This window comes from Rhincodon typus, chromosome 9, assembly GCF_021869965.1.
Source record: "Rhincodon typus isolate 14 chromosome 9, sRhiTyp1.1, whole genome shotgun sequence".
Lineage (NCBI taxonomy): Eukaryota > Metazoa > Chordata > Chondrichthyes > Orectolobiformes > Rhincodontidae > Rhincodon > Rhincodon typus.
In genome coordinates, this window is record NC_063340.1 from 638,451 (window position 1) to 655,876 (window position 17,426).

General features: G+C 42.0%; 1 protein-coding gene across 2 annotated transcripts in view; it reads right to left on the bottom strand.

Moving 5' to 3' along the window:
- abcb10 (ATP-binding cassette, sub-family B (MDR/TAP), member 10) overlaps positions 1-17,426 on the bottom strand; it is a 31,646-nt gene that overhangs the window by 4,348 nt on the left and 9,872 nt on the right. Inside the window, exons 5-12 of one of the 2 annotated variants that reach the window (XM_020533813.2) lie at positions 11,458-11,604; positions 7,220-7,355; positions 5,506-5,601; positions 3,701-3,910; positions 3,427-3,506; positions 3,111-3,291; positions 2,967-3,010; positions 2,368-2,402 (exon numbers count right to left, since the gene is read on the bottom strand). In XM_020533813.2, the coding sequence (XP_020389402.2) occupies positions 2,368-2,402; positions 2,967-3,010; positions 3,111-3,291; positions 3,427-3,506; positions 3,701-3,910; positions 5,506-5,601; positions 7,220-7,355; positions 11,458-11,604 (929 nt within the window). Of the gene's footprint in view, positions 1-2,367; positions 2,403-2,844; positions 2,924-2,966; positions 3,011-3,110; positions 3,292-3,426; positions 3,507-3,700; positions 3,911-5,505; positions 5,602-7,219; positions 7,356-11,457; positions 11,605-17,426 lie in introns of those variants that run through there. The other variant, XR_007262934.1, reaches the window with a different exon arrangement.

Below are 17,426 nucleotides of genomic sequence, written 5' to 3' on the forward strand. Positions count from 1 at the left end.
AATAAGGGAAGGATATACACAACAAATGGTTGGTCCCCAGGAAGTACTGAGGAACAAAGGTACCTTGGTATTCAAGTCCACAGATCCCGGAAGGCGTCAGCACAGGTAGACAGGTGGTGAAGAAGGCATACAGAATGCTTGCCTTCATTAGCCAGGGAGTAGAATGTAAGAGCAAGGAAGTCTTTATAAAACATTAGTTACGGGCACAGATGGAACACTGCAGTTCTAATCGTCAACTATTGGAAGGATGTGATTGCACTGAAAAGGATGGAGAGGAGATTCACCAGGAAGTTGGCTGGGATGGACAGTCTCTGTTATGAAGAGCCAGCTGGGTTTGTTTTCCTTGGAGCAGAAGAGGCTGGAGGGGGGTATCTCATTGAGGTATACAAAATTCTGAAAGGTACAGGGTGGATTGTGAGAATCTTTTCCCCATGGCAAATGTATCTAAAACCAAAGGGCATGATTTTATGGTGAAGAGTAAGTGGCTTACAGGAGATTGGAGGAAATTTTTTTTTCCACTCAAGAGTGTGATAGAATAATAGAACATGTTACCTGAGAGGGTGGTGGAGGAAGGTACTCTCGCAAGATTTAAGAAGTCAGAAATCACACAACACCAGGTTATAGTCCAACAGGTTTATTTGAAATCACAAGCTTTCAGAGCACTCCTTCACCTGACAAAGGGGCTATGCTCCGAAAGCTTGTGATTTCAAATAAACCTGTTGGACTACAACCTGGTGTCGCGTGACTTCTGACTTTGTCCCCCCCACCAAGTTCAACACGAGCACCTCCACATCATAACATTTAAGAAGCATCTGGATAAGCACTTAAAACATAGGGCACACTATCCTACAGACCAAGTGCAGGTAAATGGAATTGTGGAGTTTGGATTCATTACCACACCATGTCTAAACCAACCAAAAGGCCTCTTTCCATGCTGTATGACTATGACTTTAAATTACTCAAATTCTAAACAAATCAGACTGATTACAGTAGCCAACAGACCAGAGTGCATCTTTTTATTTTTAATTGTTCATGGAATGCAGACACCACTAGCTAGTTTTTGCCCATCTGCAATTTCACAAAGGACAGCTAAGAGTCATGTTGCTGTGGGTCTGACACATCATTGGTTTGTAAAAGAAAGACATTCACTACAGGAGATTCATATTCATTAATCCAGTCCAAAGTACTGAAAACAAATCACACCATTAATTTGCCATGAGGCTATTAATGGAGAAGATCCTTCAGGATTTTTTTTTTTTTTCAATTAAATCATAGGATTTAAGTGTTCCTGGTTCAATCAGTATTTACTGCCCAGCCCCAATTGTGTGGAGATAGTGGTGACTGTTGCACTACCACTGTCCCTGGGGGTGTAGGTAAGCCCGCAAAGCTGTTAGGAAGGGGTTCCTGGATTTTTGACCCTGTTACTGTGAAAGAATGACAGTATATTTCCAAGTTAGGATGGTGTGTGGCTTGGAGAGAAATTTGCAGGTGATGGTGTTCCCATCTATCTGCTGCCCTTGTCCTCTATATGGTACAGGTCACAGGTTTGTGCAGTGCCTCTTGCAGGTGGTACATGCTACTGCCATCATGCGTCAGGAGTGAATGCAGTCTAAGCTAAGTGGTGGATGGTGTGTCAATCAAGCTGCTCTCAACCAGGTAAGTGCAGAATATTCTCTCTCATTCTTGATTTGTGGCTTGTACAATCCTAGACTCTGACCCGCTCTGCTCATAAATATATGGCTCATCCATAAGGAGAAGATTATTGTTGAAACAGCTAAAGATGGTTGAGCTTCAGACACTAGCCTGAAAAACAACTCCAGGGATGTCCTGCAGCTGAGAGTCTGACTTCCAACCTCCACAACCATCTTCCTTTGTGCCAGGTATGACTCAAACCAGCGGAGTATCATCCCCTCATTTTCCATTAATTCCAGTTTTACTAGGATTCTGATACCACATTCAGTCAAATGCTCCAGTGATGCCAAGGGCAGTCACTTTTGCCTCCCCTCAGCTCTTTTGTCCATGTTTGGACCAACGTAGTAATGGAGTTAGGAGCCAACTTGCCCTGGCAGAACCCAAACCATGCATGAGCGCACTGATATTCTAACTGAAACATCTGCTCCTCATACATCTCGTCCAACCTTATAAAGTATATATTAAATCAAACCTCCCTACCATCCCCTTCAGCCACAAGCCATAACAGTTTCTTCAAACTTAGAATTGATCACTAACTAGGAAGAGGCTTTAGAACCCTAAACATGCAATTCAGAAGTGCCATTTCAATTAACTCCCTTTCTAAAACAACATCATTTTTTGGCAGGATTTGCAAACTGAGAAGTTCTTTCAACATCAAGTCTTAAAATCTCTCACCTGGTGGCTTCATCCAGCAGCAGAATTTTGGGATTCTGAAAGCAGAAAGAATTAGAACTTAAAAATCAAAAAACTGCAGATGCTGTAAATCAGAAACAAAAACAGAAATTGGAGGTAAAGCTCAGCTGGTCTGGCAGCATCTGTGGAGAGAAATCAGAGTTAACGTTTCGAGTCGAGTGACCCTTCCTCAAAACTCAGAATTATAACTTATCAGTTAACTCTCTTGATACTCTACAAAATAATTAGACATGTCTATTATCAGGAAGAAAGCTTATGAACAGCAAAGAGATTTAAATTTCTCACAGGTAAAGCTGGCAATTAGGAATAGACATAAGTCACAAAGTGAATCACTGATAGAGGTAATGATGGTTAAATGACCAAAGTTCAAAAGATTGTAAAAATGCCTGAACTGCAAACTTCACCTCTCAGAATTTCTCAATTTTATACAGTGTTTATTGAAATATTATTTTTACATACCTTCAGCTGATCTACAGAGATTGGGGGTATTGAAGAGTGGGAGCAGGTTATCAAGGGCCTTCTGCATGGCCTTCAGGTGCTATTTGAAAAATAAGAATCAAAATTGAGCACAGGAGCCTCACCTTGAGCAGAGCTCGAGCAATTGCAACCCTCTGTTTCTGACCACCTAACAAAGAGGTAGGACAATGAGAATTAGAGGAGTGAGTATCATTCCATTGCAGTCTCAGCAAACAGCAGATGAGATACCCCAAACCTAGTTAACTCACCTGAGAGTAAGATACCTTTCTCACCAACCATCGTTTGGAAGCCCTTAGGGAAGCTGCGGATAAATTCATAGGCGTTGGCAATCTTGGCAGCCTTTTCTATGTCTTCCATCGTCAGTTCAAAGGGCTGGGCTGCCCCATATGCAATATTCTCTGCAATTGAGCAGGAGAATAGAACTGGTTCCTGAGTACCAAAAATAACCATAACATTAAAGCCCAATGGCTTCAAACACAATTGAATGCTATCAGATTCTTCTACTACATTTTATCCCCCCTATTTGGACCCCAGATTTTAACCAAATCCTTCTACCCATTTTACCTGATTCACTGCACCCATATTTTTCCGCAACCAGAATGGATTGAGACTCCGAACATCATGCCCGTCAACAATGACAGTGCCTGAAACAGAAATATAGGGCTCAATAAATCCTTATCGCTTTACATGATGGATTCCCATTCACTGTTGTATTACTCTTAGAGTATTGCAGGGACAGAAAGCAAAGCAATCCTGCTCAAATTGTCCATCAGGATCTCTCCAGGAAACATTTCAGAATCATTAGTCATGTAAAATCCTGCATTGTATCCAATATTACCTGAAACAGGGTCATATAGTCTGAGTAACAATGACATTAGTGTCGATTTTCCTGAGCCACTGGGTCCGACTACAGCCATCACGGAGCCTGCTGGGATAGACAAGTCAAGCTCGCTGAACACTTGAGTCTCTGGTCGGGTTGGGTAGGCAAAAGTGACTCTGCGAAATTCAATGGCACCCTTAAACTGATCAGGCTGCAAAATCATACCCACTAAAAGAAAACACAGAAATAGACTCCTTAAAAAACAAAAGGCAACCAATTTCACAGATTTTACAAAACCTGAAATTTGACATTGTCATTTGGCTGACTGACATTCATAAAAACAGAAAATAGCAGTTGGGTGCTTTAAGCTTGCTTCACAGCTCACAGCTGACTAATTATCCAACTAATTACCCAGTTCCTGCCTTGGTCCCTTTAGTCCTAAGAACTATATACAACTTCTTCTTGAAAACATTTGATGTGTTGACCTCAACCACATTCTGTGGCAGTGAATTCCACAGGCTCACGACTCTCTGTGAGAAGAGAGTTCTCGTCATCTCAGCTCTAAATGGCCTACCCTGTATTGTTAGACTGTGACCCCTGGTTCTGGACTCTTGTCACTGGGAACATGTTTTCTGCATTTACCCTGTTTGAATTTTATAGGTTTCTGAGAGATCTCCTGAACTTCAGTGAATACGACATTAACAATCCAATCTCTCTTCATACATCAGTCCTGCCATCCCACGAATAAGTCTGATAAAACCTTTGCTGCAATCCCTCCATAACAAGAGCTTCCTTCCCCAGATAAGGAGATTAAAAACTGCACGTAATATACCAGGTGTGATCTTATCAAGACCCTGTTCAATTTCAGCAAGACATCCCTGCTCCTGCACTCAAATCTTCTTGCTGTGAAGGCCAACACATCATTTACCACTTTCTTCACTACCTGCTGCTCTCAGTGACTGATATATAAGAACATTTAAGTCTCATTACGCTTCCACTTTCCCAATCTACTGCCATTCAGTTAACAGTCTGCCTTTCTGTTTAGGTCTCATTGCGCTTCCACTTTCCCAATCTACTGCCATTCAGGTAACAGCCTGCCTTTCTGTTTTTGCTTCTCTTAGCAACACAGTCAAAATCAGGCTGGGAAGGGTGCAGTTGGCAGGGTGTCTTGCAGACAGACACATTTCTTTGGAAGTCCTCACTTCCTACTCACTTGCCAGCTGCAAGGTACTTTCAAAATGTGTTGGTACAGTTGATTTTAAATCAATGTAACATCGAGAAGGACTTTACAATTTGTCTTTTGGGCCTGTTGCATGTTGGCCTTCAATTGCCAATCACAGACAATGACCTCAGCAGACACACATTCACTGTTGCAGGTTACAAGCGCCAACATCCACTGGTTGTTTTTCTAAATGGCCTCAATGAGTGGGTGCTGACAGGATGGAATCTGTTTTAAAATCAGAGGCTCCTACTAGTTCTGTTCTCTTCCAACGTTGCCTTTGTGATATACTGTTTCAATATGCTAGACGATCAGACTTCAGCTGCTACATGACTGCTCATCTTCACAACCGAGTTCTTAGCTGCACTGTTAGCAGAATCTGAACAACAATGGAAAAGGTCATCTGAAAACCGACACCTGTTGTCAGAATGGTGCTCACTGACCCTGATCAGGACACATGTTCTAAGTTCTCTGCTGTATTGGCACCGACCATCCTGGACTGTGTGTGTGCACATGCCAGGGACTATGCCTACACATAGCACGTCAGCACAAGGCTTCACAAAGATGCTTTGGATGGACCCTTCAAATGGGCAGAGCTACTGACCGTTCAGCGCCATCTCCGGTTTTCTCTCGTATAGTTCCCATAATCGCCCTCCTGCTCCAAGACCCTTCATTAAGGCAGAATAGAAAGAGCTGAGGCCTGAAAAGAAAATAACAATATAGAACTGAACGTGACTCAATACAATTCTACCTTCAGAAACTGCTCTTAAACAACAAATGCTCATTGATTGCCCTGACCTCAGGACAGGTCTCAGTAAGTGAGAAGCTCAGTAATAATCTGCCCGCTGAAGCAAGTTTGCCAATACAACTTACTTCTGATCATTTAAAAATTTCTGAATTGCACTGGAAATCAGAAACAAACTTATTATCCACTTAAAACCAAGCATGGCATTCATGGGAATGTGCCACTGTGTTGAAGTAAAACACCTCCAGCTCCCAGGTACAGGAATAGATTATGTTACTGGACTAGCAATTCAGATGTCTGGACTAAGGACCCAAAGATTCAAGTTCACATCTATCCATGGCTGCTTGAAAATATGAGTTCAGTGTAACATTCTTGAAATAAAAACTCCGCATTAGTAAAAGAGACCATGAAGCTGTTTAGTTGTTGTACAACATCAAACTGCATCACTTAATGTTCTTTTCTGACTGATATTTCCTGTCCTTATCTGTCTGACCTTTGTATTACTTGACCATACCTTGTGGACCCTCTGAAACAAGGCACTGTTATGTACAGTCTGACTTCCTTTAGAGTGCCTCATTAGAATCAGCCTCCACCACATTACTCAGGCAGTAGACTCCATTCCCAATCATTGCTACATAAAAAGGTTTCCCTGGCATCACTTTGCTGTTTTCCACAAATTACTTTACATCTGCAGATGCAGCAGATATAGACACACAGGCCCTGGTGTAGTGGTCCAAGTTAAATATCAGAATAAAATCAATTATCACTGCTTGTACCCAGAAATTTGTCTGTATACAATTTATACCCAGAGGCTTTTCGCCTTCTGCTTCTGGCTGTTATAAAGTGAACTGAGAAACACCAACTGAGCCCTTCACGTCAATGTATTGGGTATAACAAACCCATTGACAAATTGGCTTCATTGGCATCATCTGTATCCCATCCAGAGTAAATCTTAAAAAGTCATCTGCTTTAAAATAGCACAACGTACTCACATGATAGCAACACAATTCCGAGAAGTTACACACTAAGGTGAAACCCCACTTTTCCCCAGCTGAAGTTCTCCACCCACTCCCAGAGACTCACCTCCAACAAAGACTCTATCTTGCTACTTTCCAGAAGTATATCTATAACTTCAATCTATTCATAACTACTCCTTCAAATGACCTTCCCTGGTGAAAACTCACTATCAAAGACCATGATCTATCCAAAAAGACACACAGTGACAATTTGTTAAAGTTTGTTTCTTCAACAAGTGTTTTCTTTTGTCCCTCCACCAAAAAAAAACCTCTGACTGAGGTGAATGACAGCAACAGATGGGATTGTCACCTTGTCCAAGTCACATGCCATCAGCCTGGAACTCCCTCCTTGACAGCACCACTGAGTGTACAAACACTAAAAAAAGTTTGAGTAATTCATTGCAATCACTCAGCACCACCTTCTCAAGGCCAATTAGGCACAGGCAATTATTGCTGGCCTCGTCAGCACAACTCCCTTTCTGAAAAACAAATTATACTAAAGAGAAACTTCCTTAACATTTCCACAAAATCCACAATCCATAAAACTGGAACTTTACCTCCAATACTTATTCCCACCCAGAAGGCATACATCATAAAAGACGTGAGTTCTCCCACTGTCATGTAGGCATCACCCATCATCAGGCCTCCCTTGTACAGGACAGACAGAACAATCAGGTTTCCAGTTAGACCAGTCTGAAACAGAAAAATAAATCTCAAGATTAGCATCCCCATTTAGTTCCATGTTATTCCACGCAAAACTGAGGATGCAGGTATAAGTAAAATAAAAACTTGAATAATCTACGAGGTGACTGGTATCTATACAACTCTTCAAGGGTTAAATTTATATATTGGATGGGGAGTGCAGCTATAAGGCTTGTTCAGTGGCCACCCTTGGGGGAACCGGGCACCCAAAGTGACCTAAAGCGATAAGGCACTTTACCAACCACCCTACAGTGACCAATTTTTCATTTTAACAAGTGGATCACCTCAGAAAAACTTTAAGACTCTTTTGACAGCAACACAAGTGCTCAGTAAATAGTGAAGAACACCAATCACATGACTGCAAGAATATTGCTAAAGGCAAGCAAGAAGAATTGGAAACAAAAACAATTTGCTGGAAAAACCCAGCAAGTTTGGCAGCATCTACGGCAAGAAAGCAGCATTAATGTTTCAGGTCCAGTAATCCTTCTTCAGAATTGGTCTAAAGGAAGGTCACTGGACTCAAAACGTTACTTCTGCTTTCTCTGCACAAATGCTGCTAGACCTGCTGGGTTTCTCCAGCCATTTCAGTTTTTGTTTTCTGATTGGCAGCATCTGCAGTTATTTTCGTTTTTAGGAAGAGGTGAAGGTGGCTTACTTGGACACCTTCAAGCAACTCCAAGACTGTCCACTCTTCCCAGCTGAAACCTTTGCACATTATGAGTCCAGAAAAACTACCAGATTACTATGGTAGTACAGGACTGAAACAATCATGGAAAGTAAGTACATACCAAACATCTTACAGTGCTCTGTACATCAGCTGATGTGTAGCAGCTAGAGAGTTCGGCACAAACACTGAACTGTCTGATCAATTGATTCATTAAAGGAGTGTTGTGGGGGATAGGCAGCATTAATAAACAGATGAATCAACTGGAACAATGAGAGTGCAGAATAAATAATGTTAAGTGCTGTGCTTTGAAAGAACACCAAGCATAAGGAGATGAGAGAGAACGTGCACCCGTTGATAATGGGACAAGAGGAGATGCAGTTACATCTGTGCACTAGCTTTTGTTGTCTTCTACCTGGATACTCAAGTCTCTTATTAGAGAGATCAGAAATAAAAAGACAAAGTTGTTCCGCTGTCCAAACAGATCATAGCTGATCTTCCAGCACTATGCAATCTTTCTCCACAATCTCCATCTGCTTTATGATATTGGCAACCAGAAACCAATCAATTTCTATCTTGAGCATGCTCAATCATGGAGACCATCAGAAGGCAGAGCAGAAGTGGAAGCGTTAGTGGTGATCTTTCAGGAATCACTAGAGTCAGGGAGGGTCCCAGAGGACTGGAAAATGGCTAACGTGACACCCCTGTTTAAAAAGGGAGTAAGGCAAAAGATGTAAAATTACAGGCCGATTAGCCTATCCTCAGCCGCGGGTAAGATTTTCGAATCCATTGTAAAGGATGAGATTTCTGAATATTTGGAAGTGTAAAGTAAAATAGGGCAAAGTCAGCATGGTTTCATCAAGGGGAGGTCATGCCTGACAAATTTGCTCGAATTCTTTGAGGAAGTAACGAGCAGGGTAGACCAAGGAGAGCCAATGGATGTTGTCTAGCTGGACTTCAAGAAGGCCTTTGATAAGGTGCCACACAGGAGGCTGCTGAGTAAGACAAGGGCCCATGGCGTTAGAGGCAAGGTGCTAGCATGGATACAAGATTGGCTGTCTGGCAGAAAGCAGAGAGTGGGGATAAAGGGGTCTTTCTCAGGATGGCAGCCAGTGACAAGTGGAGTTCTGCAAGGGTCAGTGCTGGGACCACAACTTTTCACTTTGTACATTAATGATCTAGATGAAGGAACTGTGGGCATTCTGGCTAAGTTTGCAGACGATACAAAGATAGGTGGAGGGACTGGTAGTATTGAGGAGGTGGGGAGGCTGCAGAAGGATTTGGACAGGTTAGGAGAGTGGGCAAAGAAGTGGCAGATAGAATACAATGTGGGAAAGTGTGAGGTCATGCACTTTGGTAAGAAGAATAAAAGCGTGAACTGTTTTCTAAATGGGGAGAAAATTCAGAAGTCTGAAGTGCAAAGAGACTTGGAAGTTCTAGTCCAGGATCCTCTCAAGGTAAACTTGCAGGTTGAGTCAGTAGTCAGGAAGGCAAATGCAATGTTGGCATTTATTTTGAGAGGACTTGAATATAAAAGCAGGGATGTACTACTGAGGCTTTATAAGGCTCTGGTCAGGCCACATTTGGAGTACTGTGTGCAGTTTTGGGCCCCATATCTCAGGAAGGATGTACTGGCCCTGGAGTGGGTTCAGAGGAGGTTCACAAGAATGGTCCCAGGAATGGAAAGCTTAACATATGAGGAACGTTTGAGGGCTCTGGGTCTATACTCATTGGAGTTTAGACGGATGAGGGGGAATCTAATTGAAACTTTCAGAATACTGAATGGCCTGGACAAAGTGGACGTTGGGAAGATGCTTCCATTGGTAGGAGAGTCTAGGGCCCAAGGGCACAGCCTTAAAGTAAAGGGAACATCTTTTAGAACGGCGATAAGGAGAAACTTCTTCAGCCAGAGAGTGGTGAATCTATGAAATTCACTGCCACAGAAGGCTGTGGAGGCCAGGTCATTGAGTACATTTAAGACTGAGATACAAGGTTCTTGATTATCAAGGGGATCAAGGGTTACGGGGAGAAAGCAGGAGAATGGGGTTGAGGAACTTACCAGCCATGATGGAATGGCGGAGCAGACTTGGTGGGCCATCTGCTCCCATGTCTTATGGTCTCTTCTACTCTTCCTGCCAAAGTAGAAAACCTCACAATTTCCCACAGTATATTCTATTTGTTAAGATTTTGCCCACTTGCTTAACCTGTCTGTATTCCCTCTGAAAACTCTTTGTATCCTCCTCATCATTTGTATCCAACTTATTTTTGTGTCATCCGAAAACCTGGCTATATACATTCACCTTCCTTATCTGAGTCATTCATTTAATTATAAATGTTTGTGGCCCCAGCACTGATCGCTTTGATATTGCGCTACTTACAGTTTGCCATCCTGACAATGATCTTGTTATCCCAACTCTGTTTTCTATTGGCTATATAATTCTCTATCCATGCTAATACACTACCGCCAACACCATGGGCCCCTACCTTACCAAGTAGCCTAACGTGCAAGACCTGATCAAATGCTCTCTGGAAATGTGATGTCCCTCTGGTTTGGCTGATTCCAAAACTTCACCGCCATTTGTCTTAAATAGCTTATCCTACCCCTTATTCCTCCGAAGCCAGTGATCTCTTGCTCTGTTCAAAAATGCAACATTGCATTCCATCTGCCGCTCTCACAGTTTTGCCAAATCAATTAATCTGTCTACGTTCCTTTGTTACTCCATACTTTGTTAAAATAGGAATACAGGAACAGTAGTAGGCTATTCTGCCCCTCAAACCTGCACTGTCAATCAATCAGATCATGGTTGATCTGTGGCCTAACTGCATATACCCGCTTTGGGCCCATATCCTTAATATGCTTGTTTAATACAAAAGTCTATCTCAAGTTTAAATTAACAACTGAATTAGCCTCAATCTCCATTTGAGGAAGAGAGTTCCAATCCTCCACTACTACTTGTGTGTAAAATTACTTTCCAACATCTTTTCTGATTGGCCTGTTCTCCAGCAGCCCTATACAAGAGTGTTAGCTATCCTCTCAGAGATCAGTTTGATTTACTCAGAGCTAAAGAATTCAGTGAGGTACATTTCCTGCCCAAGGCTTTACCTTTTTATTGATAAGAATATCTGCTGGTAACTACCTTCCTGGTAGTAACATTATAATCCAGCACAGTAGTTATACATTACTCTCTATTATATATGCAACTGGTTAAGTTCAACCACACTGTATCTACATTACTTATTTATTCTTTTACTTTGTGCCTGACATCAAGTTTAAAGTAATGTTATTTTGTCACTCAGGTGTATAGTGTTCTGAAAATGAACCTTGTAACGTAGGAACTAAATCTCAGGAGCTGGGATACACCACTTGAGATAAACTGAGTCAGAAAGGCTAAAGGACAGTGCTCAAAATTCTAACAACACTGTACTTACTGCACCATAAAACCCTGCGCGAGCCACTGCTTCTTTCCTGGCCAGCTGCAACACTTGGCTGATCTTTTCAGTATACGTCCGCAGTTCAGACTCTTCCTTGGCAAAAGCACGAACTGTCCTGATGTTCCCAATGCGCTCTTCAGCAAGCTGTGAATGGGTGGGAGAAAGTCAAGCTCACATAGAATTTACAAATTTTATTTGGAATACCACCTGGGAAAACAGAAGTTTGAACACAAATGTGTAGCAGGAAAGATACCAGTTTTTTTTTAATATAATCAGATTGAAGAAGAAAAGTGGGAATTATATGTGGTTCAGTTATTGATTACACAAGGCCATGAAAGTTTTGAGAGAAGTTGGATTAATTTTTTTTGAGACAGACGATCAGGCACCAGATGCCTTTAGGTTGAAAAACTGCCCAGTAACAGCTTTTGGATCATTAAGTTGCAGTTCATCACAGAACTGAGAATGAGCAGATGCATGCAGACATGTGGAAAGTCTGCAAGCCAAAACACATCCCTCTTCCTCACCCTCTGAAATGGTGAAAGGAAACCAGCACTTAAAGAGTAAAGCTTCTGACTCAAGCAAAGATCTAGGTTCAACTGATTGATGGCAGGAGATTCTCAATTCAATAGCCAATGTGATATCAGTGCCAAAAACTGAAAGAATTGTGACAAAAGTCATTGTATGGTTTGGACTCTCTGTCCACAAAATTTGTCCCTTTTTGCCTATGCTTCCACTCACAAGATGCCTGCAGAATTGTGTTTTGTCTATCCTATTTGAGTGTGTGTGTTTGGGTTTTAAGGGGATATTGTTTAAATTTGTGTAGTAGTAAATAATTTGTCACTTGTGAAAAAATAAATAGGTTTTGTTTCAGAGATAGTAGGAACTGCAGATGCTGGAGAATCTGAGATAACCAGGTGTACAGTTGGATTTGTTTTCTTGTTTACTGATAAACCTGGTGAGAGTTTCATTTATCTTAGACAGTGGTCGAACTCAGGCAAATTTTAATAAATCAATTGGTCATTTATACATTTGTGAGAGCTCACAAAGTAGTGGGGCTTGATTACTAGTGTGCTTTTTCCACAAAAGTCATAACACTACACATGTACAGTCAGAAGTTAGCCAGCTTCTATCAGGCTCCATTCAATACACCACGTAGTTTCAGATTTAATCCCAACAGCATTAACCAACTACACTCTAGACAATACGGCAGAATTTCTCAGCCAGCCAGAGATTGCCAGTCCCAATAAGGGTACAGGCAAAGATTAGAGTCTGGTGTCCAAATCCATCCAACAATCCACTGGAATTGAATCAGGAGAGCTCACAGATCATTCATCAGCCAGGCAGGTGATACAAATCCACAATAACTATACACATTTTCTCATCACTTTCACTGGAGTTCAGAACAAGGGGGGGGGGGGGGGGGGGGGGGGGGGGGAATCTCAAGGAAACTGATAAAATTCTAACTGGACTAAACAGAGTGGATGCAGAAAGGATGTTCCCAACGACTGAGAGGAGGAGAAATTTCTTCACCCAGAGACAGTGGTGAGCCTGTGGAATTCACAACCACAGAAAGCAGTTGAGGCCAAAACACTGCATGATTTCAAGAAGGATCAAAGGATATGGAAGAAAAGCAGAAAGAGGTTAATGGTGTATTGATGATCGAATGGCAAAGCTGGTTCAAAGGGCCAAATGGCTTACTCTGCTCCTATTTTCTATGTTGAAAGGAGACGGGCAATGAAGGAGTCAAACATAAACTAAGATGAGCCAGCAGTTTTGTTCTGCTGCTAGACTGAAATAAAGCAATTTGGACACAAGGTTTCTGACAACGGTATCGCAAGAAAAGGATAAATTGCTCCTCTTAGCTGATCCTAAAACATTTTTGGATTAATACATCCTGAAGAATCTCAATGTAATATTTCACATTACATTACAGTAATTGTTAAATTGTCTCCTGGGATTCCTTGCTGTACATTTCCTATTGCCTTTCTGAAGGGAAGATGTTCAATGGGATTAGATTTGACATTGAAATGTAGGATATTGCATTTTTTAATTTGCAACATGATGTTTGGGAGGTAGCATACTTGGAAGAACGAGGTGACCTCCGATTTATAATTCACTAAGCCCTCTTTTTAGGGTTTATCTTTTCTTGTGTGATACTGTTTGAACTAATTGATCAGAGATTGATTGCTTATGATTAGTTCGAATATAAATTCTGGTTAGAGCATTTGAGTTTCAGATGGTAGAACAAGGACTAGATTGATCATGGTCTTCTTTCAATCTCCAGTGATTCCACTTCCTGTTTTCAGGCTTATCGGGTTATTTGACTTCATGCCCTTCCGATCACTCTTAAATCTGAAGAATACGAAATCTGCCTTGTTATTGACTGGTGGGGAGATGGTATTAACTGCTGTCATACTCCCAAGCTAGCTTTCAGAATCCAGTTCTGAAGTCAGACTCCGCAGAACTACAAACCCTACAGAGATCAGTGGAGAAGCTTATCTTGTAGGTCCAGATGATGTTCTTGCAGGTCCAGATGATGTTCTTGCAACAGTTCTGAAGTGAACTGATAAAAGATCACTAGTTGAGACAATCAAAGATTGGTCTAGGCGGGTTTGCAGTTAAGTAACCAAGACAGTTATCTAGAACCTGCCAGTACTGCATCAACTGTCAATCCAAGAACTGGAGCTCCCAGTCTCAAACTTTACATCCTTGTACTTAGAGTTATATTTACAGATGCTGATATTTGAAAGGACAACATTTTGTTAATTTAACCAAGCTTAATAAAGGGTGGTATTTCAATGTTCCAAAGCAGATATTAGTTGCATGTGTTCAGCAGTCTGTTACAGTTCATTCAAAAATGCAATAAGCCTATTGCTGTGATCTGAAAGAGAGGCAACTGCAGCAGAGATCCCAGGACAAAGGACTGGCTAACAACACAAGCGAAGAGTAGGATTAAAAGGATCTTTTTCAGGATGGCAGCGAGTATCTAATGGAGTTCCACAAAAGTCAGTTTTGGGATTGCAACTATTCTTGTTATACATTAACGATCTGGGCAAAGGAACTGGAGGCATTGCTGCTACGTTTACAGATGACATGGAAATACGTGGAGGTACAGGTAGCGTTGAAGTCGTGGAAAGACTGCAGAAGGACTTCGACAGGCTAGGAGAGTAGGCAGAAAGAAGTGGCAGAGAGAAGACCATTTGGGAAGGTGTGAGGTTATGCATTTTGGTAGGAAGAATAGAGGTGTAGGCTGTTTTCTGAACTGGGAAAGGCTTTGGAAATCAAAAGCACAAAGGGATTTGGAAGTCCTAGTTCAGGATTCTCTTAAGGTTAACATGCAAGTTCATTTGGCATTTGGTAAGATAAATGCAATATTAGCATTCATTTCAAGAGGGCTAGAAGTTTTGGGCCCTGTATCTAAGCAAGGATGTGCTGGCAACAGAGGGGTTCCAGAGAAGGTTTACAAAAAATGAGGTTAGGGATGGAAGGCTTGACATATGAGCAACAGTTGGGGACTCTTGTGCTTGTAATCAATGCAGTTTAAAAGACTAAAGATGGATCCCATTGAAACTTAGAATACTGAGCTGCCTGGATAGAGTGGATGTGGGGAAGATGTTTCTAGTAGTCGGAGAGACTAGGCAGTGGCGGAGGCGAGTTTGGTCTTAGTACGAGACCCAGATTTGGCAGCAGCTACATTGGCAAGGTGGGCCCGAAGCAGATTCATGGAAGCGCAGGTGAGTTTGGGCTGGTGTGGTACCCAATGGCACCTGCACTGGCATGGTCGAGTGAAGACTCAAAGTACTGAGGACTTTGGCGGAGGTAAGATGGCGCCGAAAAGTAGTGACTTTCATTCTAGCAGCTACACGCAAAGGGGACTTGTGCCTGGCCACCAGGAGAACCTAACAAGATGCACGGTAAAGCTGAACACTCTTTCTCTATTTCGTTATGTGCTGCTGTTATATTCAATGCTTTGGTTTAATTTTGTGTTTTAAGAGGGCGCTGGAGAGTGACAACACTATATAACACTTCTCACTGTATTTTATAACAAAATACATGTGACAATAAATCAAGTAAAATCCAATTCCTTCAGCCAGGGGGTAGTGAATCTGTGGAACGCATTGCCAAAGATTGTGGAGGCCAAGTCATTGAGTGTATTTAAAAGAGACAGATAGGTTCTTAATGAGCAACACGATCAAGGGTGAAGGGGAGAAAGCAAGAGAATGAGGTTAAGAAACTTATCAGCCATGACCGGCTCGATGGACCATTTGGCCCGATTCTGCTCCTGTATCCTACAGTCCAACTGTCATTTATTCTAACCTATGTTTCTTGGGGCACTATTTCCAGTTGCTCTGCCTTGATTGCCACTGAACCCCAGGTTCTGTTTTAATCAGGAGAGTAGAGATATGCGACGGGCACCGTATAGCTCATGTTGTGGACTTTGAGACCCAGACAAGAGATCATGCAAAATATTCCCATTGCTGCATTAAGGGAAGTGCTGTGGGTTACAGGCTTTCCAATGAGGCATTGAACCGAGGCCATGTCTCCTCCTGAGGGTATAAAAGACCCATGAGACTATTGCAAACAAGAGAGAGACATCTTTCTCATATCCTGGTCAATATTTATCTCGCAACCAGCATAAGCAAACACAGAATATCTTATCATTATCATATTATCGTTTATAGGATCTTGCTGAACATCAATTGGATGCCGTGTTTCCTTAATCAGAGTGTTGAGTTTGAGTTTGAGTTTGAGTTTGAGTTTGATTTTATTACTGTCACATGTACCGAGATAGTGAAGTGTTGTTTTGTGTGCTACACAGGCAAATTGTACTACACAAAGTGCATCAGGGTAGCAGAACAGAGTGCAGAATACAATGTTACAGCTGCAGTGAAGGTGCAAAGAGAGATCAACATTAGCATTTGAGAGGCTCATTAAAAAGTCTGATAACAGCTGGGAAGAAGCAGTTCTTGAATTTGTACGGTGTAGTCAAACTTTTATATCTTCTGCCCCATGAAACAGGGTGGAAGAGAGTACAAGCAGAGTGGGAAGGGTCTTTGATTATGTTGTTGCTTTCCCAAGGCAGCAGAAAGTATAGATGGAAGGCTGGTTTGCATGACATGTTCACAACTCTCTGTAGTTTCTTGTGGTCTTGGGGAGAGCCGTTGCCATACATGCTTTGATGCATCCAGACAGGATGCTTTCCATGGTGCATCTATAAAAATTGGTAAGAGTCTTTGTGGACATGCCGAAGGAAGTAGAGGAATTGTTGTGTTTTCTTGACAGTCACTTTGCTGTAGGTGGACCAGGACAGACTGTTGGCGATCATCACTCCCAGGAACTTGATGTTCTTGACCATCTCCACCTCAGCACCACTCATGCAGATAGAGGTGTGCCCTCCACTCCACTGCCTGAAGTCAATGACCAGCTCCTTCCTTTTTCTGACATTGAACAAGAATGCGTTGTCTTTACACCACGCTGTTAAGCACGCAATCTCTTTCCTGGAGTGTGTCTCGTCGTTGTTTGAGATCCAACCTACAACGGTGGTTTCATCAGTAAACTTGTAAATAGAATTGGGGTGGAATTTGGCCACACAGTCAGGAATGTATAAGGAATATAGCAGGTAACTAAGTACGCAGCCTTTCAGATAATGGTGTTGTTGTTGCCTATTCTTACCCATTGTGGTCTATGGGTCAAGAGGTCGAGGTTTCAGTTACAGAGGGGAAAGCCAAGACCTAGATCTGAGTTTGTTTGGAATTACATTGTGGAAAATGGAGCTGTAGTCAATAAGTCGGAGCCTGAGAAGCAGTGACAATGCTTTATATATACTTAATTGGCAGAAAAGTGCTGTATGATTTTCAGAGCTCGTGAGAGTTAGTATAAAAGTGTATAGTGTAAGATAACAAGGTGTAGAGCTGGATGAACACAGCAGGCTAAGCAGCATCAGAGGAGCAGGAAGGCTGACGTTT